The sequence below is a fragment of the Chionomys nivalis genome, chromosome 15, assembly GCF_950005125.1.
Source record: "Chionomys nivalis chromosome 15, mChiNiv1.1, whole genome shotgun sequence".
Classification (NCBI taxonomy): Eukaryota; Metazoa; Chordata; class Mammalia; order Rodentia; family Cricetidae; genus Chionomys; species Chionomys nivalis.
The window spans coordinates 49,735,517-49,757,050 of record NC_080100.1 but is presented as its reverse complement, the minus strand read 5'-3'; the positions used below and the strand labels follow the sequence as shown (position 1 = coordinate 49,757,050).

Below are 21,534 nucleotides of genomic sequence, written 5' to 3'. Positions count from 1 at the left end.
AAGAAGAATTTCTACTTATGCATGTATTAAACAGAAAGTATAACTCTGGAGCTGTTTTTGAAATGGGGGAAAAACCCGCACTGTGGAAGCAATTCAAAGCTAATTGAAGCTGAGTCTGTTCTCAGCTTTGTTTTGCAAAAGGGCTCAGCCAGTCTCTGCCATTATTTCAATGCCCTGGGGAGAAATACAGCACTGGTTCTAAAGAAATAATAGCAGGGGCTGAAGAGGCGTTAAAGGGACGGGGCAACTCAGCGAGGCTCAGCCTGAGTCACTCATTAGGAAACGTCAAGCCACCACCACATCCTTCCCCTGCCGAGGGAAGTTCCTGTCCACACAGTGCAGGCTGGACGTTTCTCAGACTCCCACTTGCTGCTAATACATGGATCAGAGGGAAATCGGCTCTGTGACTTTGCACACTCGGTAACGTTCCATAATCGGGTTTCAGGACATGAAAGTTAAGGTCCTTATCTTGATTGCTGCCAGGCTGCTGCTCCTGCCGGCCATTTTTTGCCAGAGTGGTAAGTCCTCTTCTGGAATAGGATGGGGTGGGAACGGGAATAGGATGGGGTGGGAAGGGGGACCGTTTGTGCTGTGGGAGTCAAATGAACCTACTCTTCTTGTTGCCTCCCAAGAACTGTGAACCCCAAGGCAGAGGTCGATCTGGGTTATTACGAGGTGGAATAATGGAGGTAGCTAAAGTTTGCTGCCAAGTCAAACCTTGTTAAAGACCAACTGTTCTCTATTAGTAGTTACACGTTTGTGACAGAGTTAAGACTTTATCTGCAATTAAGTCAAAAAGCAACTTTCTTTGTGAGAAGTGTTTGCATTTATGAAATTTCCTGATTTAGAAAAGATTGTATTTTTTTCAAGGGATTACAAATCTTTTTAAATTTATAAATTTTATAATTTCTGTTGAGGCACAGGTGGGGAAAAATACTGCCACAAAGTGTCATTAGGTTTCAACAGTCAGGAAGGTTAACAATGTTTCTAATGTTAAATACCTTTTATTCCCTTAAGATTTTAGTATCAGGGAGTTCTCTCTCCCTCTCTCTTTCTCACACACAGACATACATGTGTGTATGTGTGTGTACAAATGTATATATGTATATGTTATGATTATGCATAATTTAGCTATGGGTAATTTTAGAAATAAGATCTCCCCAAAATAATTATTTTGCCTTGAACATGTCTATTTTACCCATCATTTCCGCTTGCTCTGAAATGAACTACTTTAGTTTACGTCTCGGCAGATGTGAGCTACTGATGAAAATGCTGTTGATGTGTCTGATGTATAGTGTATAGCTAGGAATAGTCCTGTGAGAATTTGAATTGAGACAGGATTGCATCCAGGACTCTCACTGTCAGGTCACAGGGCAATCAGCAGTGTTAGGAGGGGGATGTGGGATGAAACCAAAATTAAACAGAAGACAACCCTCTGCAAAATTGAGGTCCCTGGAGAGTGCTTAAGGGGACCTATGGCAGGGGCTGAACAAGCAAGATTTGGAGAGGTTTATGGTTCCTTTGAGAGGATAAGCCAAAAAGCTGAGCCATAGTTGCAAGGAAATGCGTTACATGAGAGGGTTCCTTCCTGATGCCAGTAGAGCTTGGGAGGACTTGAAAGGAGACTTGGGGGTGGATTCATTCACCCACTGCTATGGGGAGATGTGATGGGAAAATATGTCACCAGGAAGCAGAGGGCCATTCTCTCTGGATTAGATCTGAAGCCTTCTTCCAAGCTGAGAGCATTTCAGAAACATCACACCAAAGAAAACCCAAAGAAACCTAGTCATTTTTTTTTTTATAAGAATAAAATCTAACAAGGACCACTATTTTCGGTTCGGACTCACAGAAGGCATAGATGGGGCGCCTGAGCCCTCATGGAAACAGTATGTAGATACTGGGTCTTGCTCAGCCACAGGATTCATCTGAAAACTGACCAACAAGTGGTTTCATCAGGTTTCTCACCAGACCTTGGAGGGAAAAAAATTTGTACATCGTTCTGCCCAACTTGCTAAAGCACTTGTTTTTGAGGGATATCTTGACTTTTCCCAAAGGCAATGTGCAGAAGGATTTGAGTGACTGAGCTCAAACATCACAGGGTGTTCCTCCAAGGCTCCTTCTAAGCACAGATACACAGACCGCTACCTTCCAAATGATTCCTTCCTTAAACGACCCTGGGTCGCCTTCACAGAGCAGTTGTTCAGACAACACTGACCCCACCTGATACACTGAATTCAGCCTGGGCAGACTCCGAGGTATGAAGGAGTTTACACCTGGGAGCAAAGGCCAGAGATTAAAATCAGGTCTGGCTTCGAATGAGGACAGAGCACTGAACACCATCCTCAAATGTTTAAAATGGAGGATTCGGGGGTTCTGGGTCAGGACCTCAGTGGTAGGGGAACAGCTTCTCAGGTCGGAATGTATGAGGTTTAAATTGGTTTTCGAGGAATTGATTATTAACATGAACAAGCTGAGTCGTGCCAAGTCTCTACCACACATAGTTGGTATGTTTCTTCCATTTTAAAAATCCATTTTTAACTCCTTAGGTCATCACAGTAATTTCATCTTTTGATTTTTCTGTCTTCTCTTAAAACCTGTTATTTCTCCCGAAGCCCATCTTTGCATTCCTTCTTCCCATATCTCTCCCTAGGCCACCTCTCCACTTTTTTAATTTAACCACAGACCCCGTGAAGACGAAGGCATGCACACCCCACATTTGCTCTTGGCCTTTGGGAATGCCACATCCAGAGTTGGAACTGCTTGCCCAACATTGTACAGACTAACATTCCAGCAGCAGTCATAGCTCAGTTATACAACAGCCTGAGATTCAGCCAGGTGTGGTGGCAAACAGTTGGAATCCCAGTACTCAGGGAGCCAAGGCCAGCTTGGGTTATAGTGAGACCCTGTCTCAATAAGCCAAACACACAAACCTCCTATAAACCCGAGGTCTGAGTTTCTTTCCCACTTTATCCCCTCACTCTTGCCCAATTGCAGTTATAAGCAGCACCCTCTTCCTCTAAGTCATTCGGAATGGAAACTTCCAGTTATGTTGCTTGCAAGTGCCCCTCTACAGCCAATCAGATGAGATGGCCCTCAGAGTCCAGCGTAACTATGAGTTCCCGTCTTTACCTATTTACAGCCTTGCCTCTACTTCGATGACTCACCACCCTTAGATTCTGAGCAATCTGGTCAGCAGTCTGCACATCAGGTCCCCCTGCCCCGAATTTCTTATCATCATAACCTTCTGCCACCAAACCCACTTTAAACACGGGTCAAAATCATGATTACATTAGTTTCCTGCCCAGGTTATAATAAATGTTCTTGTAGTGATGCTTTAGACAACACAGGTTGACCATCTGATGCCTCTGGAGGTCAAAATTCTTAAAAATCAAGGTGTTGCTCGGGTTGTGTTCTCTCCTGATGCTCTAGGAGAGAATCTGATCTTGCCTTTGACACTGCCACGAGACACTGCCCGTGCTCCTTGGCTCCTGGATTCTTTTCCAACCTCAAAGCCAATAACATCACTTCAAGCCTGACTCTGATCCTGTTGCCTCACATGTATAAGAACTTGTAACATTGCATTTAGACCACATGGCCAAGCCAGGGTTCTGTCCCCATCTCCTGATACCTAACCACATAACCCCTTTTTCATGTGAGGTAGCATATCCTAGGTTCCACGGGATAGCAGGTGGGAACGGGGGTGAGTGGAATGCTATTCTACCCACCACAGGAGTCATCCCTCTGCAGATTTTGCACGCAGAGGGTGGAGGTGTGGGTCAGTGGTAGAGCAGCTGCCTAGCATTGAAAAGCCCTGTGTTTGATTGCCAGCAAAAAGGGAAAAGACTTTGTGTGCAATCCCAGAATGTGCAAACAGATCATGGCTTCAGAGGACAGTTTAGGGTCCCCTCGGGAACTGTGAGACTTACTTTTTCAACTTCATCTCTTAGATGTATCAAATTCACACAAGACAGATCATGCCCATGCACTTCTTCTCTGGCCTCGTTGATGGCAGTGGAGTTTAAAACTTCATAGCACTGCCAAGTATGCAACCGACATTGTCAGATTCAAAGGGACTGGCCATTCCCAGATCCCATGCCCAGCCATACCGTGAGAACATACCTCACATATGCTCCACATCTACAGCTGGCTCGTCTTTGCTCAAGTTTTATCTTTTCATTGATATTTTGCTTGAATACTCAAGTTGGCTAACTATCTCCTGATAGCTTGTAGGCAATAAAATATTTTTTCTATAATATTCCATTGTGCTGTTTTGTTTTATCTACGACAATGGTCCTCAACCTTCCTAGTGCTGCGACCCTTTAATACAGTTTGTGTTGTGGTGACTCCAACCATAAAATTATTTCATTGCTACTTCAAAACTGTAGTTTTGCTACTGCTATAAATTGCAAAGGAAATATTTTTGGAGACAGAGCCTTACCAAAGGGGTCGCGACCCAGACTGAGAACCACTGGAGCGCTATTCTAAAGTCCCGACTGATACCTAGTTCTCACAGGAAAGCACAGTATGTGGTATATTATACATATTATATACATGCCTGTGGGTTACATCATCTCTAGAGATTTCTAAAAAATGACCCCAAGTTCTACAACTACAGAAATTATGAAGCATCAAACATTTCATTTTTATCCAAACCACCGTTAGGACTTGACAAATCATATGTAATATATTTTTTTTTCAATTACAGGTATGAAAAACATCCCAGAGAACTCAGCCAAGCCAACCTTAACTATTAAGACCTTTAATGGAGAGCCCCATACCTTTGAAGACTTCCCGCTTTCTGACATAGAGGGCTGGACCGGAGCCACTGCAACTGTAAAACTGAGATGCCCCGAGGGGAGTATTTCAACTCTCCATGTGAACAATGTTACCATGGGGTACCTGAGAAGCTCCTTAAGTACCAAACTGATACCGGCCATCTATATCCTGGTGTTTGTGGTTGGTGTGCCAGCGAACATTGTGACCCTGTGGAAACTCTCCACAAGGACCAAATCCATCTGCCTGGTCATCTTCCACACCAACCTGGCCATCGCAGACCTCCTCTTCTGTGTCACGCTGCCGTTTAAGGTCGCCTACCATCTCAACGGGAACAACTGGGTATTCGGAGAGGCCATGTGCCGGGTCACCACAGTCATCTTCTATGGCAACATGTACTGCTCTATTCTGATCCTCACCTGCATGGGCATCAACCGCTACCTGGCCACCGTCCATCCTTTCGTGTACCGGAAGCTGCCCAAACGCAACTTCGCTTTGCTCATGTGTGGCCTGGTGTGGGTGATGGTTTTCTTATACATGCTGCCCTTTGCCATCCTGCAGCAGGAGTACCATCTCGTCCAGCCAGAGATCACCACCTGTCACGATGTCCACAACAAATGCGAGTCCCCGTCTCCCTTCCAGTTCTATTACTTCATCTCCTTAGCGTTTTTCGGGTTCCTCGTTCCCTTTGTGGTCATTGTCTACTGCTATACAACTCTCATCCGCAAACTTAACGCCCAGGACCGCAGATGGCTGAGGTATATCAAGGCAATTCTCCTCATCCTTGTGATTTTTACTATTTGCTTTGCTCCTACCAACATTATACTCATAGCCCACCACGCCAACTACTATTACAACCACACTGATAGCTTATACTTTATGTATCTCGTAGCTCTGTGCCTTGGTAGCCTGAACAGCTGCCTAGATCCATTCCTTTATTTTGTCATGTCAAAAATTGTAGACCAGCTTACTTCTTAGCCGATGAGGGCAAGATCATCTTAGAGAAAATATACACGCTTGGGCTGACTTGTGCATGGCACCAACAGCTCAATTTTTTATTTTTGTTTTTAATTTTTTTTTTTTAAAGACAGGGTCTTGGCTAGCGCAGAACTCTCTAGACTAGATTGACCTCAAAAAAACTGAGATCTACCTGCCTCTGCTTCTTGAGTGCTGGGATTAAAGGCATGTATCACCAGGCCTGGCAAGAGTTCCATTTCAAAGCTTCTATGAAATAGTGCTTCAAACATCAAATGTTGTAAAATTATTAGGATTAAGCCGGGCGGTGGCGCATGCCTTTAATCCCAGCACTCGGGAGGCAGAGGCAGGCGGATCTCTGGGAGTTCGAGGCCAGCCTGGTCTACAAGAGCTAGTTCCGGGACAGGCACCAAAGCTACAGAGAAACCCTGTCTCGAAAAACCAAGAAAAAAAAATTATTAGAATTAAAAATACTTTGCCAGTATTTTAAGAATGCCTTAATCTTAAGCAAAACTATCATTATTCTCCTTATGACAACTGACAGATTTCTATTTGCCTCCCTTATTCTCCAGGCTTTAAATTCCCCCTTTCCTCCAGTGACTGACATTCTGGGGATTTAGCATTACTTGTGGTTCTTTGAGCAGTTACCCTGTCCCTCGCTGGGAACTTGTCTTCATTCCACCTCTGCCTTAAACGGCTGTCCTCACCGCCAGCCCAGCCTTCACTTCACCTCTGAGTATCTTCTTGAATACATCAGGCAAACACTTCCCTTGACCCCGCACGGCTCCTAAAGTGATAAACCCGAGGGTGGCTTTCCTAGTCAGTTCCCTAACGTGGCCTGTGAAGCCATGCACTGGGCCTGCTGGCTTTACCACCCGTCTTTCCTTCCCTTTCCCGCTGCCCCCGTGAAAGCCCATTCTAGCATCTCTGCTCTAATCTGTTCTGCTTCCCACATCTTTAAAGGACTGTTCTTCCTTTACTCTCAAACTAAAAGTGCCATTTTCTTCATCTGGGTTTCTAGAGCACTTTCTGATAATTATGGCCCTTCTATACAAACAAGCCTGCTAAACTCATTTACATATGACTATTAAGTTTTCTATGTCACAAGATCTCTGTACCTACAAGCATCACACCTGCAGATTCAAACAACCACAGATCAAAAACACTTGTGTGAAAAGAGTCCTATGAGCTGAACATGAATGGACTTTTCTTATTCCTGACACAACACAGCGTCTTTGGGCAGCATTTATCCTGCATTATTCTTTATACAGCATCTCCACTGGATTAAGCGTTGCTACGGTCATCCAGAAGTGATGTGAAATGAATGAGAGGATGCGAAGGGGCCGTAGCCAAGTACAGTAGCATTGCTACAGGGATTCGGAATCTGCGCAACTCAGTGTCTGCAGGGGTCCCAGAAGCCGCCTGGGAGGGATGCTGGAGAAGGGGGTGTCTGTCCTCCCCACTTTGAGGTTCTCGTGGTCATTCCAGGGTCATGCCCTGTGGGGTCAGCTTCATCCTTTGTATAGCATGTGGCTGAATGACAGAATAAAACCCCAATGCATCCAAGCCGCACAGAGGTCTACTCAGTGCAATCTGACAAGCCAGCATATCCCATATGACATGAGATGACATCATTTCTGATTAGACTTGTTTACAAAAATAAGGAAGCTAAACAGAAATACGCTCATAAAGTCATTTAGCAATTTATTTGTTTTTTTGTTTTGTTTTTTGAGACAGGGTTTCTCTGTGTAGCTTTGGCTCCTGTCCTGGAACTAGTTCTTGTAGACCAGGCTGGCCTCAAACTCACAGAGATCCGACTGCCTCTGGCTCCTGAGTGCTGGGATTAAAGGCCTGTGTTAGCACACCACCTTGCCATTTAGCAATTTAAATAATGTCTCCAGCTACTTCCACCCCCTTTGTTTTAATGGGAAATGGTATTATATTATAAATCTCTAGATTATTCCTGTAGATAAGCCATTTCCCTTACCCGAGGGAACGAATGGGAGAAGTGATATCAGTGGCTAATGGGGGGGGGGGGAGAGCATCACTAGTGACTAAACATGGACTTGAGGGAACCTCTGAGCAAGCAGTATTGCTGGGCTGAAGCTGTAAGACTTGTTATAATTCACTAAACAATAAAAATACATTTTAAGCGAACATTGTCGAGAATATCTATAGCTTCTTGTTTCATCAAACTTGGACATGCATTGACCCAAAGGCCTCCAGGTCCACACCTCACAGGGACCCTTGCCTGCCCAAGTTCCCTACAGGCATCATTCACATCGGCTAAATACAGAACCTGGCAGGAGCTCAGCAACAGAGGAGTGGTTAAGGCAAGCTCGGGAGAAAGCGTCCCTTCCTAGCAAGCATTTTTACCCTTAGAGGAGGAAGCCATGCCATTTGCAGGAAAATGAGAACATCTGGAGATCATCATATTAAGCAAATTAGGCCATCTCAGAATATACAGAAAAAATATATTTTTTTCTCTCTCTCACCCTTTGTGGGGATGAGATTTTATACAAAGAAGCAAAGTCGTGTATATGTGCGTGTATAAAATGACAGGGGCGGATGTCTGAGGAGGACAAAGGGGAAGGGGAGGGTCAGAGCTGATAGCAGGTATGGGGGATTGCTCAACGAACAATAGATACTTGTACAAAAGCATTGCATTAAAAGACTTCACAAGGCTACAAGACAGCTCAGTGGGTGACACTTGCTACCAAATGTGACATGTGTGATCTCCTTAACCCACCCTGTGCAAGAAGAGAACCGACACCTGCAGGTTACCCCCTGACTCTACAGGAAGTATGGCACTCACACACAAATAAAAGACATAAATAAGTGTAATGAAGTAAACGTCAGATAAATCTTAAGCAATTAAAATCAATCAAAAGCAAGCTTTAAGAGTCTAAAAACTTCAGAAAAAGGAATTCATTTTGAGAGCTGAGTCATTAACTGCACTAGTTTGTCATGGTGGAACAGGACAATATTTACTAGTTGAAAGCACACACAAATCCGGCATGGTGGCACACATCTGTAATCCCAGCACTTGGGAGGCAGACGCATGTGGATCTCTGTGAGCTGGAGGCCAGCCTGGTCTACACAGCGAGTTCTACTTATATAGTAAGGCCCCGTCTCAAAAACACATGAAAACAAATATAAACCAAACCAACCAACCAAACAAGAAAACCAAATCCAAAACAACAAAGTATTAGGTTTCATACCCAGGACAAACAGTCAAGGTGCCTACTTAATATATCAAAGTAGACCTGGCCTTCGGATTCTCCCTGAATCCTTCAGTCTCTACCTGATATGGGGTCCTCCTGGCTGGCACACCCCACCCCCTACCCTAAATTCCCCCAGCTGCCCTTCCTTATATAATCTAACCATTTTGGTTATCTGGTCTTCTAGTCTACTCTTTTTGGGTCTCTTGGCTGCTGCACCTGGTTCCTCCCTCTCCCTACCCCCTCCCCTCACATGGCACAGCTCAGTCTAGCCATGTTCACCCTGGACTTTCCCAGATGTCCCTGCTTCTGACTGTGCTCTCCACATCTGTGTAATAAACTTCCTCCTCCACCACACCTGGGGTAGTCATGTCCTTTCTTTGCTTCTTATTTTTTTATTCAAAAAAAGGCACACTTAATTTGTGTGTGTGTATGTAACCATCAAGAACAAATCCAAATTTTTTTTGTTTTTGTTTTTTTCAAAACAGGGTTTCTCTGTAGCTTTGGAGTCTATCCTGGAACTGGCTCTTGTAGACCAGGCTGGCCTCAAACTCAGAGATCCGCCTGCCTCTGCCTCCCAAGTGCTGGGATTAAAGGCGTGCGCCACCACCACCTGGCTAACAAATACAAATTTTAATGAGGGTAAAATTTAAGTGTCAAATAAAGCTTTCAATTTTAAATTGCTCGTGATTCACTTTCTCCAGGGGACAGACATAGAAAATGTGCTTTGCTAAGTATATGCTACCATGTTCATTACTCAGTCTCAACACAAAGAAAACTTGGTGCTTATACAGAATATCTAGAAACTTCCATAGCCACTCCCCTGTTCTCACTCTCTCTGATGAGCCTTTGTATCCGTTCCATGATGCTGCCACTCACTATACCCTTTAATAGCTGTATGCTTTGGGACAATCTTTACTTCATACTGTAATGCAGCAATATCTTTTTATTCCTATTATTTCCCAAGGCTAGATCGTGGGAAGGCAATACATAGAAACGACCTCAAGTATGTACATTGTAATTTTCTAGGAACCTAGTAGAGATTAAGAAAAAAGCAAACAAAAACCAATACACAAAGACTCAGCTGAAGGAACAGAATCAGATTTCCCTTCCTTCCTTCCTTCCTTCCTTCCTTCCTTCCTTCCTTCCTTCCTTCCTTCCTTCCTTCCTTCCCTCCCTCCCTCCCTCCCTCCCTCCCTCTCCCTCTTTTGATAAAAAAGACCAGGATGAGAGAAAAATTATGGATTGTGGCTGGGGTCACAGCTTAGTGGAAGAAGGGCACATGCCTGGTAGGTTTGATCCCCAGCAGTGCCATGGAAAACTAATCTATTAAGGTCATTTTTGGTCTTCTTGCTGTAAGGAGCATCTTTCCCCACCTGTCTTAATACCAATTGTATGTGTTTCCCAGTCAGGTGCACAGTCATGGCAATCACCTTTCAAAGAGGGCAGGGAAGCAACCACAGGAGTCTTCAATAATACTCAAACAGGCTGCTGTTTGTTTTGTGTTGGACTCTATAGTAAATGCTATAGCTACACACATACACACAAAAACCATATACCCAGGGCTGGAGAGATGGCTCAGCAGTTACAAGCCTTGGCTACTCTTCCAGAAGGCCAGAGTTGGGTTTCTAGCACCCTCATCAGGCAGCTCACAACTACCTGCAGCTCTGCTTCCAGGGGAATCCAACACCTCTGGTCTCCGAGTACATTCTCTGCACGCATGGACTCACATCGACATGCAGATGCACATAATTAAAAACAAGAGAAATCTTAAAAAATAAAAACAAATGCATGCATTTACAATATTATTAATATACTGCCATATAACAACACATGTATGTATCTCGTATTCTTGTTTAACTCATTTTGTAATACTTCAGGGCAGGTATGATTCTAATTTTATGCATGTGAAAATGAGCATATGGAGATACAGCGGTCTCTCTAAGGTCAGTTAGCCAGGATCTAAATGGTGCCTGCCTGTCTCCAAGGCAAGCAACTTCTCTCTCAATGCTGTTATTTTGCTGTCTGCCATGGACACAGTTATTTAACTCCTGGTTCATTATCTCAGAACTCGTGATGATGGTGAAATGATTCAGGGCTATTATGAGAATTAAACAAGAGATGCTTAACTACCACTGTCATGCCTGCAAACAGGAGATGCTCGGTCCACACGTGCTCTAAGCAGAGAGCTTTTCCTGCTTCAGAGGGGGCAGATCCTGGGCTCTGAAGGTGTATGTGGGGGGAGCTACCCACTCCTCCCAGCGGGTTTGCACCTGAGAATATGGATGACAGAAATGGCTAATGTACCTGGCAGCATCACTTCCATTCTTGGGCAACAGGTCCTTTAAGTCTCAACACTCAGCCCAGTATCTTTCCAAGAGCATTAAGTCTTCCTGAGACCCCCTCAGTGTAAATTCAGATGTAAATAACATCACTGCTCTTCAAGAGGACTCCAGGCAAGTGCCCTCCCATGCTCAGAACACAGCATAAGGCTATCATCCATCGGGCACCAACCTCCTCACCCACCTGCCCAACCACCTCTTCTTTCTCCTTTAGAAACAGTTACTGTTCTGTCTCCATGGCAACTTCTCAAGGTTCTGAGCACAATATCTCAACCCTGATTTTCTCCTGCTCTCCCTATGAAACAGTGATGCACCAGCAAGTTCCTTACCATCTGGACTATAAGGACAGAAAACTTTCAAATAGCATCATGTGTCCTCTGCAGTCCCTGCCCCCACCAGATGTTGTGCATGGCATGGAAATGGCCAAGGAACTGCACTCTGGATAAGACTTCACCTACAACTGCATATTCAGTGGAGGAGAAGAAGCGATCGCTCTGGGTCTGGACTTTTCTCTAATGTTCGGCTCCAGGAAAACAGCGTTGCTGTTTCTATCCTCATTCACTGGGATAAGAAGCTCATCAGATTTATGACAAACAGATCAAAAGTCTTCCCTCTTGCAAATGTCTACATTCTAGAACGTACCAGGAGTTTCTGGGATTTCGTATGGAACAAAACATCCTGGTAGTGCTGGGCACAATCTGGGTCCACATCTCTGATGTTGGCGGTGGGTAGCAGCAAGGTATCTAATGTCTTCAGAGGGTTCCCTTCATCGATGGCTTCATTGATGTACCCGAGAGCCACCATTCCTGCAGAAAGAGGAGCAAGTTTTCTAAGTCACAGCACGTTACACATTCTCTCGTGTTACATGCTACAGAGAGCTAAAAGCAAACATGGGAAGGCTGGAGATAAAATATAAGGTGAATTCACAGCATCAATTGCATTTCTACATGCATCCAATGTACATTTTAAAGTGAAATTAATTAATTAAACAAATTAAATAAATAAATAAATTGCATTTTAAAATTCAATTCATAATAGATTCTAACCACAAATTCATTTCAGTGTCAAAGTCATGCACACTCAGGGATGATTTAAGAAACACAACACATGTATACCAAAAACTAGGAAACAAGTTAGTGGCAACCAAAACCCAGGGGAAGGCATCTCATGGCTGCAGGTTGAAGACAGTGTTGTGAAGGAAGGACTACTCCTCAAGCAGGGTGAACTGGGAGGAGGGGACCAGGGGAGGCTGTGGTCTGGATGCATTGAATGAATGAATAAATAAGAAAAGAAAGGAAGGAAAGAAAAGAGAAAGAAAGAAAGGAGGAAAAAAGGAAGGAAGGGAAAGAAAGAAAGAAAGAAAGAAAGAAAGAAAGAAAGAAAGAAAGAAAGAAAGAAGAAAGGCTCCTTAAATTGACCTGTTCCAGGATAATGCCTATAGAAACCCAGGAGTCTTTTCAGAAAACAGAATGTAATAAACTGACCCCCAATGTACATAAAACACAAGGAACAACAACCAACAAAGCAATCCTGAAAAAAGAGGAAAATGGATTCATCCTGCCAGCTGACAGGGGCCAGTATTATGTCTGAATCTTAAGAGCTGGGGGTTCTGTCCCCATTTCAAAATTTATTACCCAGTCAGTGACTAATTTTATCGAGTCCTGGCATGAGGAAAGCCATATAAATGTGCAGAACAGAATCGGGGATCTAGAAATGGGCCCTTCCACTTATGGCCAATTACTTTTTAGACAAGGGTGCAAAAACAAAAGTCTACAAAGACTATTGCTAAAAGAAAACAGTGCTGGGTCAACTAGCTACCCACATGTGTATGAATGAAGTTGGACCCATACTTCAAATCCTGTCCACAAATGAACTCAAAATAGAACCTGGACCTAGATGTAAAGACTAAAACTAGAAGTTATATAATTCTTAGAAGAAAACATAGGAATACATCTTATGAGTAATTATCTTTTTAGCTATTGTATCAAGAACCCAAAGAAAGAAAAACTGTAAGTACATAGGATTTTGTCAAAATTAAACCTTTTGGGCTTGGAAGTTCTCTATCAAAGAAAATTAAAGGGCAAGTTCAAGAATGGGGCAAACTATTTGCAACTATCCAAATCCAACAAGACAAATATGCGGTATTTATAAAAAGCTCCTATAATTCAATAATCAAAAGACAGTAACATTAATTTAAAATGGGTGCAGGATTTAAATGTGCATTTATATAATGATGACACACAAATTCAATAAGTAAATGAAGAAACACACAATATATTAGTAATTAGAATGAAGGCAAATCACAGATTTCATTTTTTAATCACTAGAATTGCTGTAATAAAATACCAACCATAAGAAGTGATGGTAATTCTTGAGTAATAGGAACTTGTCTGCACTGTAGGTGGGGATGGGAAGTGGTACAGACATATTGGAGAACAATTTAGCACCTTTCAAAATACTAAATATGGTTGCTCACTCTCTCCATATCTATTCAATATAGTTCTTGAGGCCCTAGTTAGAGCAATAAGACACCAAAGGGAGATCAAGGGGATACAAATTGGAAAAGAAGTCAAACTCTCACTGTTTGCTGATGATATGATAGTTTACATAAGTGATCCCAAAAATTCTACCAAGGAACTGCTACAACTCATAAACACTTTCAGCAATGTAGCAGGATACAAGATTAACTAAAAAAATCAGTAGCCCTCCTGTACACAGATGATAAAAGGGCTGGGGAAGAAATTAGAGAATCAACACCCTTCACAATAGCCACAAACAGCATAAAATATCTCGGAGTAATTCTTACTAAACAAGTGGAAGACTTATATGACAAGAACTTTAAATCTTTGAAGAAAGAAATTGAAGAAGGCACCAGAAAGTGGAAAGACCTCTTGGGTAGACAGAATTAACATAGTAAAAATGGTAATCTTACCAAAAGCAATCTACAGATTCAACGCAATGTCCATCAAAATCCCATCAAAATTCTTCAAAGACCTCGAAAGAACGGTATTTAACTTCATTTGGAAAAGCAAAAAACCCAGGATAGCCAAAACAATCCTTTGCAATAAAAGAACTTCTGGAGGCATCACCATCCCTGACTTCAAACTCTACTACAGAGCTACAGTACTAAAAACAGCCTGGTATTGGCATAAGAACCGACAGGAGGAACAATGGAACTGAAAAGAAGACCCAGATATCAATCCACACATCTTTGAATACCTGATCTTTGATAAAGAAGCAAAAAATATCAAATGGAAAAAAGAAAGCATATTTAACAAGTGGTGCTGGCATAACTGGATATCAACATGTAGAAGAATGAAAAGAGACCCATATCTATCGCCATGCACAAAACTCAAGTCCAAATGGATCAAATACCTTAACATAAAGCCAGCCACACTGAACCTTACAGAAGAGAAAGTGGGAAGTACACTTGAACGCATTGGCAGAGGGAACCACTTCCTAAATATAACCCCAGCAGCACAGACATTGAGAGAAAGAAACAATTAATAAATGGGACCTCCTGAAACTGAAAAGCTACTGTAAAGCAAAGAACATGGTCAACAAGACAAAACAACAGCCTACAGAATGGGAAAAGATCTTCACTAACCCCATGTCAGACAGAGGTCTGATCTCCAAAATATACAAAGAACTCAAGAAATTGGACACAAAAGATCACATAATCCAATAAAAAAATGGAGTAGAGACCTAAACAGAGAACTCTCAACAGAGGAATCTAAAATGGCTAAAAGACACTTAAGGAAATGTTCAACATCCTTAGTCATCAGAGAAATGCAAATCAAAACAACTCTGAGATTCCATCTTACACCTGTAAGAATGGCCAAGATCAAAAACACTGATGAAACTTATGCTGGAGAGGTTGTGGGGAAAAGGGAACACTTCTGCATTGCTGGTGAGACTGCAAGCTGGTACAACTACTTTGGATGTCAGTGTGGTGATTTCTCAGAAAATTAAGAAACAACCTTCCTCAAGACCCAGTAATACCACTTTTGGGTATATATCCAAAGGATGCTCAATTGTATGTGCCACAAGGACATGTGCTCAACTATGTTCATAGCAGCGTTGTTTGTCATAGCCAGAATATGGAAACAACCTAAATGACCCTCAATCGAAGAATGGATAAGAAAAATGTGGTACACTTACTTACACAATGGAATACTACACAGCAGAAAAAATAACGACAGCTTGAATTTTGCAGGAAAATGGATGGAGCTAGAAAACATTATTTTGAGTGAGGTAACCCAGACACAGAAAGACAATTATCACATGTACTCACTCATAGGTGGTTTTTAAACATAAAGCAAAGAAAGCCAGCCTACAAACCACAATCCCAGAGAACTTGGACAGCAATGTGGACACTAAGAGAGACTTACATAGATCTAATCTACATGGGAAGTAGAAAGTAGAAAAATACAAGATTTCCTGAGTAAATTGGGAGCATGGGGACCTTGGGGGAGGATTGAAGGGGGAAGAGGAGAGGCAGGAAAGGGAGCAGAGAAAAATGTAGAGCTCAATAAATATCAATAAAATAAAAAAAAACCTTCAGTTGGAGGGGTTGGGTTGCAGCTTGGCACATTGGAGTGCTTATGTCGCATGCATGAAGTCTGGGATTCAATCTTCAGCACTGCCTTTAAAACTGGGCATCATAGCCAGGCTTTAAAAAAAACAAAATACTAAATATAAAATTATCATGTGATCTGGCCATTCTGTTTGTAAACACCTAATTGAAAACCCAGATCAACATAAAAACTTGAAGGTTTAAGGCAGCATGTTTTTTATAATAGCTAAAAAGCAGAAACAATCTAAATTTATGTCAAATAGTAAAGGGATAAACAAATGTATCTCTATAGACTTGCATATTCTTTGACCTAGAAAGGATTATAAAAATATACTAATGTGTAATACAATGTGATTGAGTTGTTTTATTTTTTAAAGTCAGACACAAAAGGCCACTATGGACTTAAAGACATGTGTCTGGATGTTTTGCCTGCATGTATGTCTGTGTGCCACATGTATGCCCTGTGCCCGTGGAGGACAGAAGATGACACTGCATTCCCTGGAACTGAAGTTAAAAGGGGCTATGAGCTGCCTTGCGGATGAGACCCTAGGAATTCAGCCAGGATTATCTGGAGGACGATCCAGTTTGCTGAGGCATCTGCCCAGCCTCATCGTTCACTTCAACAAATGCATACTTTTAGAATAGGCACAGTTTTGCAAATGAACAACAAGAGGAAACCACTTTTGGTATGACTCTGAAATGTTGGACACTCCACCAAGACATGAGGAGAGAGGATCAAAGGATAAGTTTAATGTAGAGATGGACAGAAATGGAAATGAAACACCACAGAGTTTTAGGCACACATTCTGCTCTTTGTATGTATATATATATATATATATATATATATATATATATATATATGTATTTGCAGCTGTTAAAGGATCTTAAAACTAACAGTTCAAAGTCAAACAATTTCCTACAATATTAAGAAAAAGTCGAATGGATATCCACACAGCTCAGCACTGTCCAGTGGTTGTCTGTGCAATGGTGGGTGGGCCTTTTCGCATGTGGTGTTGTGCAATATGGCCGTCATCAGCCATGTAACTATGGAGCGATTAGCATTGGCTGTGATCATTTTAAATAGTCACATATGGCTGGCAAACAGAGGCAGGCTCCATATAAGGTTCAAATATAAATAGTGAATTTCTTGCATTATTTACCTACTATTAGACATTACTAGCCTTGAACCCTAATTTAAGGATGCGGCAAGGGAGGGCTAAGCATACCTTCTTGTTTAGTTGGTATAATATCTAACATATTAAAGATCTTAGAACACAGGATGTATTAGGACTTAGAATGAAAACCAAAGAAGCTGGATGATGGAGTGTGAAAATGCTATACAACCACAAGCAAAATGGATGTCTGAAGAAGGTCTCTCCTCATTACTACTATATTATAAAAAAATTAACCAGCACCCAGCAGCCATATACAAAAGTAGGTATACATCTACAATACGTGTACTCATATACCTACACATACTCACATACATTGTACGCATATACATACATGCACTCGTATACATACACACGCATGGGGGACTGGATGCCTACTCTGGTGCTGATGGAAAGACCTGGTAGAGAAACTAACAACACCTAGCAGTAAGTTAGGAAACACACTGCAACAGCCAAATATTCTTATTGTGTCTATTATTTTTCATAAAAATAATCCCAAGACACTTTACAAACATAATAAGCCATAAAAACCCAACACCTCCAAGTTTTAAAAACATGTACCTCTATTCTGGCATTTAAATGAGGCTAACATTTTTCTAATGGGTGACCTCACAAACACCATTGTGCTAGGAATAAAGGGATTTATCCACGAGGGAAAGGAATCCTTTCAAACGATTAGAGATATTCCATTATAATAATAAAAAAGCAACTCTATTTCTTTAACATCCAAATTAAATATTTTCAAGCATGAGGCAAGTCGTGAAAAGTTCCGGGTAACTGTTCTCATTCTGTCCCACATGTAAACTGGAGCGTGCAGGAGATGTCCCATCATTCACTGGACACCCCCACAGTCAGGCTGTTCTAAATACCTTCAAACACCCCATCCAAACATGATCTTAGCGGAACCAAGTGTGAGAAAGAGGATGGACACACATCCTAAGGGCCCGTCACCTGGCAAGGCGTGCACTCCGGCTGACATGATGGAAATCACTGCTTAAGTTCTTGATAGTGCAGCTAACAACACAAGCTGCTGACGTCATAGTGAGTGACCTCACAGGAGCCAAAGAGCCTACCCAGAAGCCCCTTGGGCACAGCTGCCTCACTTTTTCTGTTTATACATGTAAAAGGTAAATCCCACATGAACAGATTGCTGAGCCTGAGCCCATGACCTACTTCTTTGATCTATGCATGGTGCTGTGACATTCCAGTCCAGGGGACAGTGGGTGTTCCTGGAGAACACGTATACTTGAGCTAATGGATGGAGTAACCTATAAGGGAATGGCACTTTACCAAATTTTAAAAGCAACTCAAATATGAAAACTTTCTTGCGGAGGCTGTGTGGGTAAAAATAATATTCCTCTGTGGTTTCGTTGAGAAATGTGGGTTTTTCCAGGAAGAAATCAACAGAACATCAGAGTCCGGGAACATATTTAGCAGCCTGATATTGGATACATCTCCCATTTAGCACTTCTATTAGCTGCAGGCCCAGGGAGTCACCAGTCAGACACAGGCGTGGACCTCAGACACATGGAGTGGGTGTGGAGGACAAGGCCAGGATACTGTTCTTTCATAATTCCCACAAAGACTCCAGCTCTCTGTAATCATATAACTCTCATTTGGTCATAATAAGGCGTTTAAAAGTTTTACTTTTATGCGAAAGGGTTTTTTTTAGTCTCACATACAGAACAAGAAAGGAACTATGAGAAGGGGGAAAACAGGTCTAAAGGTGTTTTTGTTTTTTGTTTTTTTTTTTTGGTTTTTCGAGACAGGGTTTCTCTGTGGTTTTTGGAGCCTGTCCTGGAACTAGCTCTTGTAGACCAGGCTGGTCTCGAACTCACAGAGATTTGCCTGCCTCTGCCTCCCGAGTGCTGGGATTAAAGGTGTGCGCCACCACCGCCCGGCCAGGTCTAAAGGTTAATAGACGGCCCACATCTTGAAAGCAGAGCAGGAGACCATTTAGGGGAGGAAGGGGACTACCAAGAGAGGGGGAGGGGAAGTGGGGAAGGTGTAAAGGGGATGAGAGTCTCAAAGCACACTGATGAAAATGTCATAATGAAGCCCATTTTTTAGTATGTAAACCAAAGCTTAATTAATACGTACCTTTTAATATATGATATTAAACATGGCACTTCAGGAATTTTAAATAAAAATAAGAGCGATGTTGAGAACGGGGATGGAAATGAGGCATGAAGTGGAAAGGAAGCTAGGGCAAGAAGCTGCCAAAAGGTGGAGCATGGAGGGGAGTGGAGAGGAGCAATAAAAACATTATGTTTGAATAATGCCATTAGGAATCTAAAACTTTATATGCTGATCTTTAATGTTAATTTTTTTAAATGCCTCATTTCAACAAGAGGATAGAGAACAACCAAACCAAAGCACAGGTAAATTAAATACTATGTATTTAAAGTCCCCAAGTGCTAGGAAGGGGGCAGTATCTGAAATAACTTTTCCTGGTGATAAGTCCGTGCCCTCTATGACAAGACACTGGTGCATTGTGGGAATGACCACAGCAGTCAAGAGACTTTAGTTACAGATAATTTCTGCTTACAAAAGGTCAAGTGTCTAAGTTACTTAAACACTTGTTTTTCTGTCCTCAGTAGAGGCTGAGGATGGCACTCCTCAGTGTGAAGGACAAGGGACACAATGCAATAACTGTGGGCACAGGGGAATTAGCAAACCTTCACTTGGGTAGGTAGTATATCCAGACAACACCCAAAACAACCTCAGAGGGGTTAAAACACAATGATGGTGCCTGATGATTCGTTTTGCTTAACGAAAGCAATCCTAATAATTGGGTGGCAGGAAGCTCAAGAGCGTAGATGTGGGAGTCTAAAAAGAGGGCAGGAGGACAGTGGACCAGCAACCACACACACACACACACACACACACACACACACACACACACACACACACCAAGCACCAGTGATTTCCACCACCTATACTCCCAAGATGCTGAACCTTCGCTCAAATCACTGCTTCCCTCGAGAGTAACATCTGTCAAGAGCCCCAAGCTCCCAAGCCAACATGCTCATCAAGTGTCGGATTGTAGACATGCCTCAAGGCCAGGAAACACAGAGAGGGGTAACAGAAAACTAAGCTGCCCCCAAAGAAGTTTAGATATACACAGGGCTTGAAAAGGGCAAAAATCATGACTGTGTACAGACAGCAGTGGGTAAATCCTAATCCACTGTACGCCATGAAGGCGGTATGCCGTTTCAGTGGGATGGAGTCCAGGGGGAAATGACCTCGGAATAACAAAATGCAAACTTGGCAGCGTGCTCACAGGAAACAGCCAAGAGTAGCTGACTGAAAGAATCACGGATGATTCCAGTATTCCAGAGTTAGATGCAGTATTAGGGGAACCAGATCTGACACCTACCTCACTAGAGCTCACCAGACCGAAAAAGCTTAAGGCTTGAGACAAGTGCCTGCTCTATCTGTGAGCTAGAGCAAGCGTGCTAGAGAAGCCAACTGTTGCGGCACTAAAAGCCACCTCAAACCTGACTTTACAAATAGCGGGATGAGCAGGAGACTGGGAATGGCCATCTGACTTCTCAAGCCTGGGTTCCCTATGTAGATGGTGTCCCCAATACTGAGACGCAGAGAAACGTACCTACAAATAAACTGGAGTCCTTTGGGGTGACCAAGGCAAGGTGGTATTGACCTGCGCTAATCAGAGTAACTCACTGCCTAGCCCATAAATCAATCCCACAGTGTCTAATAAAAAAAAAAAAAAAAGCTGAAGCTGGATCATGCATGGGTTCATGCCTGTAACCCCAGCACTGGGGAGTGGAGGCAGGAGGATCTTCAATTTGAGGCCAGCCTGAACTATATAGTGAGAACTTTGTGATTAAAAAAAAAAAAAAAAAAAGCAAAGAAGAAAGAAAGAAAGGAAGAAAGGAAGAGGTTGGAGGAAGGAAAGAGGAAAAGGAGGGAAGGAGAGGGAAAGCCTTGACTAGAAGGGAGGTCCGAGATTTGATTGGTTCTAATCCATCGCTGCTAACAAGTCAAGGCTTGGCCTTCCTTTTGTTGGAAACGACAGCCCGAAGCCTGAACTTGTTCATTCATGCTACAGAAGTATGGCAGCCACTGGAGTCACTCAGCTTTCCTTCCTTCACTGTTTGTGTCAGCCAAAGGGAGGAGGAGGAAGCAGGCTGACATCAGGCTACGTGCTCTTGGAATTCTCCCATTTTTATACCGGTTCATCATTTCAGAAAGAGAGCAAATTATCGTGATATGTGACCATATGATCAGATATTATATTCCATCTTTTTATTCCTAGGTTGGAAGCATGCAAATGAAAGGTCAGAATAAAGATGAAGTCTTCTTAGACATGCAACTACAGAAGCACAGTTTAGGTAAAAACAATAAATAATTAGGACTTGCATCAATCTATTTTTCTACCTCTTTATACGTGCTTTGCACAAATCTGTCATAATCAATGCATGTACATTGAGTTAATAGGATATCCCCAT

General features: G+C 42.5%; 2 protein-coding genes across 4 annotated transcripts in view; one reads left to right on the top strand and one right to left on the bottom strand.

Moving 5' to 3' along the window:
• The window catches only part of Iqgap2 (IQ motif containing GTPase activating protein 2), a 293,513-nt gene that overhangs the window by 76,378 nt on the left and 195,601 nt on the right, over positions 1-21,534 (bottom strand). For all 3 annotated transcript variants that reach the window (XM_057789481.1, XM_057789483.1, XM_057789482.1), the window contains one exon: positions 11,954-12,117. In XM_057789481.1, the coding sequence (XP_057645464.1) occupies positions 11,954-12,117 (164 nt within the window). The remainder of the gene's footprint in view (positions 1-11,953; positions 12,118-21,534) is intronic.
• F2rl2 (coagulation factor II thrombin receptor like 2) lies at positions 385-5,782 on the top strand. Its single transcript, XM_057789485.1, has 2 exons — positions 385-518; positions 4,706-5,782. The coding sequence occupies exons 1-2, from the start codon at positions 449-451 to the stop codon at positions 5,749-5,751; spliced, it is 1,116 nt and encodes a 371-aa protein (XP_057645468.1). The 5' UTR covers positions 385-448; the 3' UTR covers positions 5,752-5,782.

Coding starts and splice junctions, on each gene's coding strand:
- F2rl2 (XM_057789485.1), top strand. CDS start 449: ATGAAAGTTAAGGTCCTTATCTTGATTGCTGCCAGGCTGCTGCTCCTG. Junction 519..4,705: donor GGCCATTTTTTGCCAGAGTG/GTAAGTCCTCTT, acceptor TTTCAATTACAG/GTATGAAAAACATCCCAGAG.